Consider the following 15,000-nt stretch of genomic DNA (forward strand, 5'->3'; position numbering starts at 1 on the left):
AAGTCATGCTCGTGAGCTGTGATATACAGGATGCTGTGAAGCTATTGATGGAAACTTGAATAAGGAAAGCCAAGGCACTGTTCTTCTGTGAGCAAAGACAGAGTATATAAAGAAGTTTGTTTTTCTATGGCTACACTACATGTTTTGGTGTAGATGCCTTCATTAGTGGTATCTCTCAACCCTTGAGCACACTCTGTCTGCGAGACTGCTCATAGGAACTTAAAGAAACTGAAGCTGAAAAATGGAGCTATATTCTCATAGCACTCACTCACTCACTCACACACACACACACACACACACACACACACACACACACACACACACACACACACACACACACACACACACACACACATGAACACATGAGAGCGTTGCTTAAAGCTCAGTGAAGATTGTGTAGCTGTGAAATAAGCACGACCTAAAGGGTCAGCTGACTGTAATGCTCCTGCTTATGGGCAGTGACCCCGATCACAGATGAACCATGATGGCTGATGACGAGGAAACTGAAGGAGCAGCCAGATTCAGCTCTTCCACAGTGTGAGCCCAGATTCTGCTCTTCCACAGTGTGAGCGCCGTCGGCCGTGGGCTACGTGACTCACTGATCTCTCAGAGACTGAGATGTAGCAGTCATCACTCACTACGCCCTGGACCAAAAACAATCACATTGTTTGATCGGTTAAAGACAAGGGGCCCTATCTTCCCAAAAGCACTAATTTAGCGTTTGCGCTCGTTTAAGCGCTAATAGGGGATAGCGCCTGTCGGAAGATAGGGCCCAAGGCGTTTTGCAGTGGATAGACGGGAGAAATCGACGGGGAAAGCAGCTGATCAGAATGCACTGAAGAGTGAGTAGCTATGCCTACTCAGTGCTTATGGCAGTTCACAGACAAAAACACTGCTGACAGACGTCTGGCTCACAAACAGCAGATTGTTGTAGGAGAGAAAATGTCTTTTGTTGGACGTAACCTTCACCTGGTGCAAAACAAAGGGCTACAGGAAAAGCCATTGTGTGTGTGTGAGAGGGTCTGTTTCCACCCCAGACTCCTGTGAGCTGGCCTGACCTCAAGCCCATCACACCGTACAGTATGACCCTTTTCACAGCAGCCATTCCGTGTCTCAAAACAGGGAAAACACACACGTGCAACCAATAACATTAATGAGGGCCCCGGCACTGGAACACCTAAATGGAATGAAGTTAGAAACCAGCATTAATGTTAGTGGTTACACCTGTGTTTACCCTGCCATGAGACACAAAATGGCTGCTGTGAAAATGGTTGTATTCACTGTGCCAAAAGCACAAGGAGGACTGAGCTGAGGTGAAATGCAGGTGGAGAGAGAGAGTTGTGAAAGTAAGAGATTGAGAGTTTTTCCTGCACTTGAGATCAAGTGAGTCCCACGCAGCCCTCAGTCACAACACAACATACAGTCTCTTGTCCCACACAGCCCTCAGTCACAACACAACATACAGTCTCTTGTCCCACACAGTCCTCAGTCACAACACAACATACAGTCTGTTGTCCCACACAGTCCTCAGTCACAACACAACATACAGTCTCTTGTCCCACACAGTCCTCAGTCACAACACAACATACAGTCTCTTGTCCCACGCAGCCCTCAGTCACAACACAACATACAGTCTCTTGTCCCACACAGCCCTCAGTCACAACACAACATACAGTCTCTTGTCCCACGCAGCCCTCAGTCACAACACAACATACAGTCTCTTGTCCCACACAGTCCTCAGTCACAACACAACATACAGTCTCTTGTCCCACGCAGCCCTCAGTCACAACACAACATACAGTCTCTTGTCCCACGCAGCCCTCAGTCACAACACAACATACAGTCTGTTGTCCCACACAGTCCTCAGTCACAACACAACATACAGTCTCTTGTCCCACACAGTCCTCAGTCACAACACAACATACAGTCTCTTGTCCCACACAGCCCTCAGTCACAACACAACATACAGGATCTTGTGGCTGCATTGCATTCTGGTCTATTGAGGCTGCCGTCACTCAGTGGAGAAATTGCTTTAATTTTCTAATATTTTGTAAGCATGGGGCTCCGTTTTTGAAGTGCTGGGAACAATATCTAATTCCCGTGTGAAACTTCTGAATTTCACAAAGATATAAATATAACGTCATCATGGCATCTTTAGGAATTGATGTGTGAAGAACAGCAAAAGTAGAAGCTGTCATGATAGGTTGAATAGAGATAGAGAGAATCCAGAGTAGTAAAATGAAGATCTGGTCTATTGAGGCATGTTGTCTGTGGAGAAAATGGTCTCGCTCCTCTTCTACGATGGATTTCTCCCTGTATAAAGAGGCTCTATTTCTCCAAAACCTGACGTTTGCTGTTAGCTGATACATTTTCCCAGGCCCGGCGTTGGGGGGGGGGGCCTGACCGGGCCGGGCCGGGCCCGGGCTAAAAACCTTTTTCCGTTTTTCTGTTTTGAAGTTTAAAACGGAATCTGGCTGTCATTAGGCATTGATTAACTGAATGCTATTGCTAACTGTTACTTTGAACATCCATTTGCAATGATTCTGGCTGGATATTAACTATTGTACATTTGTCACAATGAATGCAATTTGTGCACAATGTGTAAATACATTTAATATGAATTGTTTAGGCCTAATTATTTGTAAAGTCACAACACATTAGAGATGTGTGTAGTTCTTCATATATTTAGCCTCTTCGTTTTGCTCTCAAATGCACCAGGTTGACGAATTTTACTTTAAAATGTACAAAATCTTCTTCCGGGGGAGAATCCCCCCGGACCCCCCTTGGGTAGCTTGGCCCCCCCAAGCTAGGGGCAGGCCCCCTCTGTAATTTGGGTCTGCATTTCCCCCTGCATTGTAGCCGCGGTGGAAATATCTCAATGTGACATCACATCCAGGATGTGATGTCACATTGAGATAATTTCCGCGATGAGAAAGACACACCACCAAACCACACAGTGTGGGCCCAGCGAGTGCTGAGCCACAGAGCATTGTGAGAGGCCAAGCAAAATGGAGGTTCCATCCCATCCCTCTCCATGAAGCTCCTGCTCTGCTATTTCCAATTGGCACCAAGGCCCGTCCCAAACTAAGTACCGACCAACCCTCAGCAGATCAGCACCAAGGCCCGTCCCAAACTAAGCACCGACCAACCTTCAGCAGATCAGCACCAAATATCCTTTCATAAGCATCTTTAATTATTTTTTTTAACAAGAACTGTCATCCACAACATCCGTTGCCTGTGCAGCAGGTGACCACATGGGATGATTAGCATTCCGCATGGGAGTTGATGCTGTGAACTAAATGGAATCCTAATTTTCCATAAACTCTCTCGCAGCAGGACAAGGGGAAGCAGGACAAGGTGAAGCAGGACAAGGTGAAGCAGGACAAGGTGAAGCAGGACAAGGGGAAGCAGGACAAGGTGAAGCAGGACAAGGTGAAGCAGGACAAGGTGAAGCAGGACAAGGTGAAGCAGGACAAGGTGAAGCAGGACAAGGTGAAGCAGGACAAGGTGATAGTGAAAGGTACATTTGACACATGTGAGAAGGAGGATGAAAGCGGTGATTAAAACTTTCCGTCACGGCCAATTTCGCAATTTGAATAACGTCTGGAAGTGAAACTGACCCACAGTGTGATGGAAACGGCCGTCACAAGGAGATATTAACAGATATTAAACGGCTGTCACAAGGAGATATTAACAGATATTAAACGGCTGTCACAAGGAGATATTAACAGATATTAAACGGCCGTCACAAGGAGATATTAACAGATATTAAACGGCTGTCACAAGGAGATATTAACAGATATTAAACGGCTGTCACAAGGAGATATTAACAGGGAAATATCCTTAGGATGCATTTATGTCTCTGTCTGGTGACAAAATGGCAGTGCCCCATCTATTGCCTCGTTAAAATGTCATACCACCAACCGAAGAGCTACAGTATATTCCTAAATGCTACATCCATTTCAGGGGGAAAATAAATAAATAAAAATAAATAAATCATTAATTTTATATGTCCAAAATGGAGAAGATTCAATCTGTACTCAGTAAGCCAATGACTTCAATCACACTCTATCCTTTTAACAAATAACTGTGATAATTGTTTTAATTTTCTATCATTTTGTAAGAATGGGGCTCACTGCTGGGTATCTAATTCCGATGTGAAACGTTTGAATTTCACAGAAGCTGTCATGAAATGATTGAACATAGAGACACTGCGGAGTGTGTCATCATTAACGGGGGAAGACACAAACTCCCGTCCAATCCTGCCGTTCTCCTATGTCGCGTGCATGGTCGAGTGTTGCACAAAAAAATCGGAAGATGAACACTCCAACTTACTTCATTGACAGCAACATCCACATTTTTCTTCTCGCCAATTCTCAATGGCTTCCTTGTTTTCCTCGGGAGTACAACAACGCTTTAACTGGTGATTTTTTTTTTACATTTGTTGTTACATTGTTCTGTGCAGCCCACCACACAACAGCTTTTAGCTATGTTTAATTCAAGGAATATGACGCTGGTGTATGGAAGTGAATGGAGAGCTTTCCCCCGTGATGGGCGTGGCCTATTTCATGCAGTGTCTCTATAGGTTGAATGTTGATCAATACATAGTAAAATGAAGATGTATTTCTATGAAAATGTTGTACATGATTGATTGATTGATTTTCTTTATTTAAGTGTCATGCTTCGAATGAAGCCCAGCCCACATGGGCTTACAGGACACTTTGACTGTTCATCATTTAAACAAACAATGATCAAAACATAAAACCAACAGAAACACCCAAAATACATACGGTAAAGTTGTACAGCATGAAAACCACCACCTGAACCTACTTAAAGAGCTGTGCTTGCCTTCTATTCCAGGCCCTAGAGATAAAGTTAGCAGTCTTAAATACCTCAGTCTTAAACAACCACTCCAACTTCTGGCCATCATCTGCCCAGAAGAGCTCAGGTCTTTGCTTTTGCATTTCGTCAAATAAGGAAATCCTCAAATCATCATATACATGTACATTGTTATATTAAGCTTATACCTCTCTCAATATTACACCCAGTGAATTCAAACATCCCCAGTGGCTTCAAAATAAAATAAAATAAAAATAATCATTCCTGTGGAAGTGGACCACAGCATCCCTGACTGACGTCCGAGACAGACTGAGCCAAGACTCCACGGTTACCTGCTGTCAGGTCAGCTACAGTGACAGGAAAGCTGTCTGCATGGACCACACACAGTCACACACACACACGCACGGACGCACACACACACACACAGACGCACGCACGCACACACACACACACACACACAAACACAGAAGCACGTACATGCATGCACGCACGTACAGTATGCGCGCGCACGCACGCATACACACACACACCTGACCCAATTCTCAGCCTGCTACCCAGGGGCGTATCTACGGGTGGGCCTGGGTAGGCACAGGCCCACCCACTTCTTGCCCTGGCCCACCCAAAAAAAAAAAAAAAAATTTTTTTTTTTTAATTGGTTGTTTTCTAGAGGCAAACTTGCTGCTGCATTGCTAGCCAATGGTTTTGTTACTTTTGTAAAAACGCAGGGCACATCATCTCCAGAGTCTAATGCATGACAACTTCATGACATCTAGGAATTTTGTTCTCTCTGTGGATAAATAAACCAGAAGGCGTCTTGTTCAAACTTGAAGCAGCCTCAGTGTTGTTATTTTTTAAACTCACAGCAGTATATGGATCAGTGGTTCTAATTTCTGTATAAAGTAACAGTATACACACAAGTATAAGCATTCATGTATGCAACATTTGGCACCTATATGTAACCTTTTAAGGTTGAGATAATTGTATTATCATTATATGGTCCAAATATTTCAGTAAAGCACTTGAAACACTTGAAATATTCTTGCTTGGGTGGTATCATTCTACTTGAAATGATGGTCAAATGCATTATTTTTAGTAAAATAACACGTCAAATTTTTGTGAGTGGGCCCGGCCTTTGGCCGGGCATCTGCACCCCTTCCTATCCAGGCCCACCCAATTTGATCCAGGCCCACCTATAATTCAATTTCTGCATACGCCCCTGCTGCTACCATCCAAACAGCAGCAGCCAGGCAGAGAGAGAGACATCACCAAACAGCCAAACCCTCCATGTCTCCTCCTGGCAACAGGATTTCACACAACACTTCCCCTCCCTGCCCCATAACTCTTTCAGCCAAAACCAGACTTACTATGCTTCAAAAGTTATGTCACAAGTCACACTGCACACACACACTACACACACATACACGCGCGCGCGCGCACACACGCTACACACACTACACACACACATGTGCACACACACACACACACACACACACACACACACACACACTACACACACACACACACACACACACGCACGCACGCACGCACGCGCACACACACGCACGCACGCACACACACACACACACACAAACACACAAACACACACACACACACACACATACAGCCTCTCATAGCACATAAAACTTTGCAAATTGCAATTTTTGAGAAAGTCTGCAGGAAAATCAAGCTTTGATCGCAATTATCACAAAAGAAAAATAAATCCTGGAGGGACTGGTTCATCTAATAATGTACACTGTACATTATCAGAAACTAATGGACACCCTGCAGCCAGTCAGAAATGAGTATTCACCCAGACGATAAATGATACAATACGATAATGATATGATCAGTGGAATCATATCATGATGATATAAAGTTATTTTAATAATGTGACACATTTCTGCTGTCTAAATTGATCATGACAAGCAAATTTAATTTCAGTTTTGTTTGACATCAAACCTAACATTACCATTCGGTTAAATGAGATTTACATTAATTTGATCATACAGTAACATGACTTTGGATACATGAACCAAATCATGATATATTGATATTGGGGGGGGGGGGAATCCTTAAGATCATAATGATATTGATTTCAACCACTGATTTCGTCCAGCTCTACCTTGAACTGAGCCCAAACCAGTGAAAAGTCCATCTTTAATCTATAGGGGTGGCCCAACGGTTAGAGAAGCAAGCTTGTGACCGGAGGGTCGTCGGTTCAATCCCTGGGACCGGCAGGATAAATCTGGGTGGGGGACAGTGAAATGGCAGCCCTTGCCCCTCCCTCATTACCACCACTGAGGTGCCCTTGAGCAAGGCCCTTAACCCCAACTGCTCCAGTGGAGCTGATCAGTGGCCAGCAGATCAGACTGTGGTTGTACTGGTCAGCTTCCAGGTGTGAATGTGTGTGTGAATGTGAACAGGGCGCTCCTGAAAAAGAGAGCATTGCTCTCAGTGAAACTTCTCCTCTGTAAATAAAGGTTAAAATAAAATAAAAAATAAAACATTTTAGCTGCAGGCCATACCCGGCGGTAGAGTGTGTCTGCCAGTGACGATTAGCTCACATCAGGCCAGAGGGGTTGCAGATTCCTCTGGTCTGCCCTACACCTCCACACCCTCCTCCCACGCCCCCTGCCACCATCACCTGGCACCATCATCCCTACCTGACGGACATGGAGAACTCGCCAGGAGCGCTCTCGCTCTCTCTGACCAGGAAAGCTCCGCACTCCCTCTGCCTGAGACGAGTCTCCGCCACGCCCCGAGAGATACGGCCCGCAAACCAGCTGCACGAGAGGGGGAGAGAGAGACACACTGTGTGAGACCAAAAGCTGCAGTGCTATTCTTCAATTCTCAACTATGACATTCAATTGGCAAAATCTTAACAGCAAAAACACAAAAGAAAGAAGACTTTTATCTAGCCCCTTTCACGATTGTTGTCTCTTTGCGCCTACAGGGTGCCCAAACTTTTTTGATCCAAGATCTACTTTTCAAGTAGCCAGCCTCCCGAGATCTACCAGTCCAGTTTCAACATAGCAAACGCACACACATCGTTTCCAGTCTGCAGTAACTAACCTCACAACACTTTCTCGTTGTCCCACAACCACTTGACATTAGGGCTGTGAATCTTCACTGGCCACATGATTCGATTCGATTACGATTCAGAGGGCTACGATTCGATTCGATTACGATTATCGATGCATCTTAAATCGATGCATCACTTTTTCCCCCAATACATGATTTATTTTTTCTCACTTTACAATACAATTGCATTGTATTATGATCCATAATTAAAATAAACAACTGCATGTACGGTACTTCCATTATATTTTATTTTATTATAAAAAAAAAAAAAATCCTCCCCCCCTCAATGCCATGCGATCTACCACACTACCGACGTATTGGGCACCCAGGGGTGCCCAATACGTCGATCGCGATCGACCTAGTGTGGTAGATCGCATGGCATTGAGGGGATTTTTTTTTTTTTTTTTTTTTTTTTTTTTTTTTTACTGTTTTTCCACTGTTTCCACTGTTTTTCCACTGTTTTTCCACTGTTCCACTGTTTTCCACTGTATACTCAGTGTATATATATATAAATAAATATGTTTGGTAGATCACTTTGACTTGGTCATTTTAAAAGTAGCTCCCAAGCTGAAAAAGTGTGGGCACCCCTGGCCTACACAGTCCCTTATACGATCGTTAAAGCCCACAATTGAGTCTCAAGCAGCGGTCCAGGTAGAAACATCTCGTCTTGCAATGGTCGCAGAGAAAGTTCAAAGGTCACCGGCGCAGAAGGCTATTGTGATCTTATACGGTCAGTTTTGAAAGCTCCGCACTGCTAAAAAAATATTGTTCATATATTTCTAATGAAACTCCTCAACTTTCGATTTCCTTCCATCCATCACTGCGCTCGCTATCGGCCCCTGCTGGTCGCTGGTCTCGTACACTGAGTCTTACACCGTTTACTGTTGCAACAGGCCGATCAGCAGGGGCCGATAGCGAGCGCTGTGATGGCTGGGTGCACCGGCACAAACACAGAAGGAGACACGGCTGCCATCTTGCCATTTTCGAAAAAATAGCTTGACCCAAACTCGAGGAGTTTCCTCAGTCACGACATGTGGTCAAATAATATTCCAATGATGGGGTTTATATTCGTAATATTATTGTTGTTGGCATTGTATGTAATGTTACGGATCGACTGGCCATCGTCTGCTCAGACTGAGGCACGGTTGGATAAAAGCATGAGAAGATGTTGATATAATATAAAGATGTTGATGTTGAGTGAACGTGAAATGGAGCTGACGGACCACAGAACGTTAAGGAATAAGGTTGCTGAAGAGGAAAAACATCTGGTCAGCAGCCTTCAAATCTCTGAAAGCTTTATATTTAGGCTATTGAAATGTGGTGACAGCTGTAACAATTTGCCATACATTACATATACTGTATGTAAACAGTTACATAGTGTAGTGTAAACAGTTACATAGTGTAGTGTAAACAGTTACATATATGTAAACAGTTACATATACTGTAGTGTAAACAGTTATAGTGTAGTGTAAACAGTTACATAGTGTAGTGTAAACAGTTACATATACTGTAGTGTAAACAGTTACATAGTGTAGTGTAAACAGTTACATATACTGTAGTGTAAACAGTTCTATAGTGTAGTGTAAACAGTTACATAGTGTAGTGTAAACAGTTACATATACTGTAGTGTAAACAGTTACATATACTGTAGTGCAAACAGTTACATATACTGTAGTGTAAACAGTTACATAGTGTAGTGTAAACAGTTACATATACTGTAGTAACTTCGCCTCCGCGAAGTCCCTTAAAAAGTGATAATGGACACCTCGAAGGGCATTAACCCGCTTATACCATGGTCACTTGCCAACAAAACAATAAGACCAGTCATTTATATTTCCATGTGTAATAAATAAAGCAATCTAAATGGCTAAATGTCTGTTATTCATACTGTAAATCAGTCTTCCACAAAATAAAATAGTCCCTCCCACCTCCACCACCCGCCGTTTTAAAGCCGACTCAAACGCTAACTTTATCACAGGAATGCGGGTTTAACGATGTTTTGCGTTCTACATTAAATGAAGACATTACCGTTTGGCCGCTTGCTTTATTTTGTATGATAGATACGTATTGGCCAAGTATATTAACATTTAAGAGCGAAGAGTTTCAGGAAGTGACAGAGCGCAGCGGGGGCGCGCCCTGAGTGTGCTGTATGTGGGGAATGGATTCAAGTGAAATGCAGAGAGGTTGTCTCTCTCTCTCTCTCTCTCTCTCTCTCTCTCTCTCTCTCTCTCTCTCTCTCTCTCTCTCTCTCTCTCTCTCTCTCTCTCTCTCTCTCTCTCTCTCTCTCTCTCTCTCTCTCTCTCTGTCAAAGGCCCGGCTCGCGCCGGGCCGCTCAGAGGGAAATCTCCTCTTTCTCGCCGAGAAGAGCCTGGTGACGCGAGGTTAGAAATCTCCGAAACGAAAATCTAAATTGTAAATAAGAGTTATTTTTGATAAACTGAGCACACAGGGGTGATTTAAATAGTTACTTTGACCGACTCAATTTTTTTCTCAACTTCCAAAATTGTCATATTAACCCTTAACGGGGGTATAGAGCTCAAACAGCTCTCTTGATACCACTGTTGAAACTATGGTGCATTGATATGAATGGTGAACAGACCATTTGGCTGAATGACTTTACCACCTGTACATTATCACTTTTTAATGGACACCCTGCAGCCAATCAGAATCGAGTATTCACCCAGACCATGGTATAAACTGTTATACTGTAGTGTGAACAGTTACATATACTGTAGTGTAAACAGTTACATATACTGTAGTGTGAACAGTTACATATACTGTAGTGTGAACAGTTACATATACTGTACTGTGAACAGTTACATATACTGTAGTGTAAACAGTTACATATAGTGTAGTGTGAACAGTTACATAGTGTAGTGTAAACAGTTAGCAGTTAGTGTACAGTAAACAGCCTACATTACATGTAGTGTAAACAGTTACATATACTGTAGTGTAAACAGTTAGCAGTTAGTGTACAGTAAACAGCCTACATTACATATACTGTAGTGTAAACAGTTAGCAGTTAGTGTACAGTAAACAGCCTACATGTTGATAAAGAGTAGACAGCAGGCTGAGTAGAGATATTAGAACAGGCCGGGTGTCTAAATGAGCAGACTGCCACATCCAACATGGCTGCCAAAGGTCAAACATTCAGTCTGCCGCATGGACCCACTTCTGTTTTTTGGTTTCATGCCCCTTAGTTATGAAGAAATCTTTTACACAGGAAAGAATAGTCGCACGCACTCACTCACGCACGCAGACAGACAGACAGACAGACAGACAGACAGACAGACAGGCAGACAGACAGACAGACAGACAGACAGACAGACAGACAGACAGGCAGACAGACAGACAGACAGACAGACAGACAGACAGACACACACACACACACACACACACACACACACACACACACTAATGGCTCAATTCCACCACATTTTACAGCCCTGCACAGCCCGTCACCACTCGGCTCTACTTGCTTCAACCCGATGGACGTTCTGCTTCGACCGCCCTTCATCTGCCCCCGCCCACACCTGGTCGTCATAGCGACCGCATATCTGCCCTCCACCCATGTTCCGAAATAGGTTATAACATAACGTTACAATTAAATCCATACACAGAACTTTTAAACTGTTTATGAAATACTGGTGCCTCTAAATGACCTACAGTGTGTGTGTGTGTGTGTGTGTGTGTGTGTGAGAGAGAGAGAGAGAGAGAGAGAGAGAGAGAGAGAGAGAGAGCAGTGCTGGCATGATGACCACAGTCCTTGATCCTGGCCTGAGCAGCCAGCTCATAGCATCACAGCATGTTGGGCGGGTGTTACAGTGTACATGGGCAAAAGTGACAATCGACCAGGAGAATGGATATCACTTTGTTGTTAGTCAAAACTCACAAGCGCTGCTAAAGGGGCGGGGGCGAGGGACGGGGTTTGCGCTAGAGTGAAGCCTCTACCCCCGCGGCCTCTCACCAGGCAAAACCGCGGCTTCATCAAGCGCCTGCGGCCTAGCGGAGCCGACGCAGCACTAACTACACAAGCGCTTCAGAGCAGCGGACTTTTGGACAATTGAAACCACCGCGCCGATTTTATTTCACCAGAGGCGAAGGCAGCAAAACAAAAGACTGATGGAAAAGCATAATAGAAGAGAAGAGAAGGTAAGTAAACTGGTATGCAGCGCTGCATTGACAGTCAGTAGGATAGAGAGTAAACACGATTCTGCCTGACCAATCAGTCGTCTACAATGTTTTCACGTCACCGTATGAACCCGGGTTGGCAGAATAGAACCCCGACGAGGCAGGTACTAAAAGTAGCACGACTCAGCCCCAAATCAAACCGAGCTGGGCCGGTTTATACCGGTGGGATGAGACCAAAAGTCGAGTCGAGCGGAGCGGGACCGCGCTACTAGCTGCGGTGGGATTGGGCCATAACAGACACACACACACACACACACACACACACACACACACACACACACACACACACACACACACACACAGACACACACTGTGCAAACTTAACCAGGCCACCATAAGTGTTCATTAAGGAGCCAGGGTGTGTGTTGCCAGTTTTGTGTTTGTCACAAGAAAAGCAGAACACAGCTGGTGTATCACCATCTGATGGAGATGCAGGGTGTACCAGCAGCTTCACTGTAAACACACACACACACACACACACACAGACGCACACACACACACACACGCACGCACGCGCGCGCACGCACACACACACACACACACACACACACACACACACACACACACGGCTGTGTGTGTGTGTGTGTGTGTGTGTGTGTGTGTGTGTGTGTGTGTGTGTGTGGTTATGTAAGGTAGTGTATTCCTGGGGGAGCCTGCCTTATGCTGGAGTGCAGATGTCCAAAGCAGAGCACAAAGCGCCCCAGGCGACTTACACACTCACTGACGAGCTGTTTAGATAGAGCGGGTGTGTGTGTGTGTCTGAATGTGTGCTTCATTTAGCTCACAGCAAGAAAGGTGAAACCATGAGGAAACGTAAAAAAAAAAAAAACGAAGAAAAAGTGGTTTATCATAACAAAGTATGCCACTAAGAATACAGTAGTGGAACCCACAATAGAACTAACATTGGAAACGAAACAGATGGTCGCGGAAAACAAAACCAAAAAAATAATCCCCCAACCAAAACCATCACAGGAAATACTGTGTGTGCCTTTGCATGTGGTGTCACATCGTGTGAATCTTTACATTCTAGTCTGTTAAATCAGTCATGTTTAGAAATAAAGCTTACATTTGGCCTGTTTACTCTCATTGGTTTTGCTGAGTTGGGTTTTTGTTGATTGGTTTTTAAAAGCATGTCTTTGTCAAATCCACTCAAAAAGCCAGTTCATCATCATCGCCATTTTCAGTCTCACTTTCCCATAAGGGACCGTTCGTTATTTAGAAAGGGGGTCACTGGAGGAATTTGGTGTGCTCTGAAATAAAAAGCTGTGCCCCTTCACTGATCAAAATATATTTTTCCTTGACCTTCCCGAAGCGATTTGAAAATTATAATTAACCCTCCCCAAACAATATTGTGGCAAGTTTGCGTGGAAGAATGCAGACTGACACAGATATGTTACTTTTAACCTAACATTTCCAGAAACTCCGGCCAGAGGTGATCAAACACACTAACAGTCTCAATCGTGGTGGCTACATTGATAGTAAAACTAAACATATCCTGGCCACACAAACATTGCCATAATACCACATAATGCAATCAAAACATATGCACAACATCACTAAACCACGTTTTTAACTGTACAGTAAGAAGCTTCCCACAAGAACATGAACTCCCATAATCCTTTGCGCTTCTTAAGAGCAGAACTGTCACCAATCAGAGCGACCGCCTCCTCTGGTCGCTACATAATGCTATTTTCGCTTTTGAAACAATCTTCAGTCTGTGTATATCAATATTTGTGTTTAAATAGCAGTGAATGACTGATGGAAAAAAGTTAGCCGGTTCTATGTGGCGGACTTCTCTGTCCCCCCTCTCTTTCTCTCTCTCACTCCCTCAGCAGACAGGCACAAAGCCACACATGTAAAATCTCCCAGCATCCATTGAGGTACATTTCGATAACAAATAGCATCCAAATTAGCCTAAATAGATAGAAAGGTAGATAGAAATAATGTTAACACAACATGCAATTGTCGAACATTTCAATATTGGACAAAATAAAATCTCGAAATCAAAACACAATCCTATGTGAAACATATATGTCATCCTGGTGGTATAAATATCCCTTGTAGACTTTACGTAATTTAGGAGATGAGTGAGCCGTAACTCGGTTCTACTGTGACTTCCTAGACTTATCTGGCGTAAACGATAGAGCCCATATATATTTTGTGATGCCATGTCTGTTTGTTTGCTCGACTTTTCGTGCTGGAAATGTAGCCTACTTCCATATTGTGGCACCTAGAGACCACAGCCACAGGCTCCAACGCCGTTATGGCACACACACCAAGAAGCAGCTTAATATTAAAATAGGAATCTTTATTATCGACAAAAATATATATATATGTTTTAATTAAAACAGCTCATAGCATCACAGCACAGGTTGGTTGACACTTGTTACATATCACCATGTCATGATAGCACGCAGCAACAATAATTACGTGTAAGGGCTCCCGCAGGATGGTGGTCTTACACTAAGTTATACAATCAAATCAAACTATTAGTATCACAATGAGTCAGCCACTCGCGCTCCCGAAAGAAAGCAGCAACAGCACACCAGCCTGTCGCAGCCTCGCTGATATGAACGTATAGGTTACCCCAGCAGTGCGTACAAGACCCCAGCCCTCCGTCGAGGCAAACAGAGCCCACTGATTGGCCAGATACTGTACACGCCTACTGTCTGGATAGGCCAAGCACAAAGATCGACAGATCAGACCGCCAAAGAGAAACAATGCACCGGGACATACCAAACAGTTTGGACAGGAGGGGTGTAAATGAAGCAACTCAGTAGTTGTTGAAGTCCGAAAAGCAAACATTACACACAAACAAAAAGTTTATATATTTTTATCTAATCAAAATTGTATACCCCTCCCCTGGACTCAAATTAAAGAGAATGTACC

The 15,000-nt window shown here is 43.9% G+C and overlaps 1 protein-coding gene across 2 annotated transcripts in view; it reads right to left on the reverse strand.

Annotated features, from left to right (window-relative positions):
• grapa (GRB2 related adaptor protein a) overlaps positions 1-15,000 on the reverse strand; it is a 38,685-nt gene that overhangs the window by 15,937 nt on the left and 7,748 nt on the right. Inside the window, exon 3 of one of the 2 annotated variants that reach the window (XM_083648751.1) lies at positions 7,503-7,622. The exons of the other annotated variant lie outside the window; for it this stretch is intronic. Coding sequence (XP_083504877.1) covers positions 7,503-7,622 — 120 coding nt within the window. The remainder of the gene's footprint in view (positions 1-7,502; positions 7,623-15,000) is intronic. 2 annotated transcript variants of the gene reach the window in all.

Source organism: Poromitra crassiceps (genome assembly GCF_964638095.1).
Source record: "Poromitra crassiceps genome assembly, chromosome: 13".
Taxonomy (NCBI): domain Eukaryota; kingdom Metazoa; phylum Chordata; class Actinopteri; order Beryciformes; family Melamphaidae; genus Poromitra; species Poromitra crassiceps.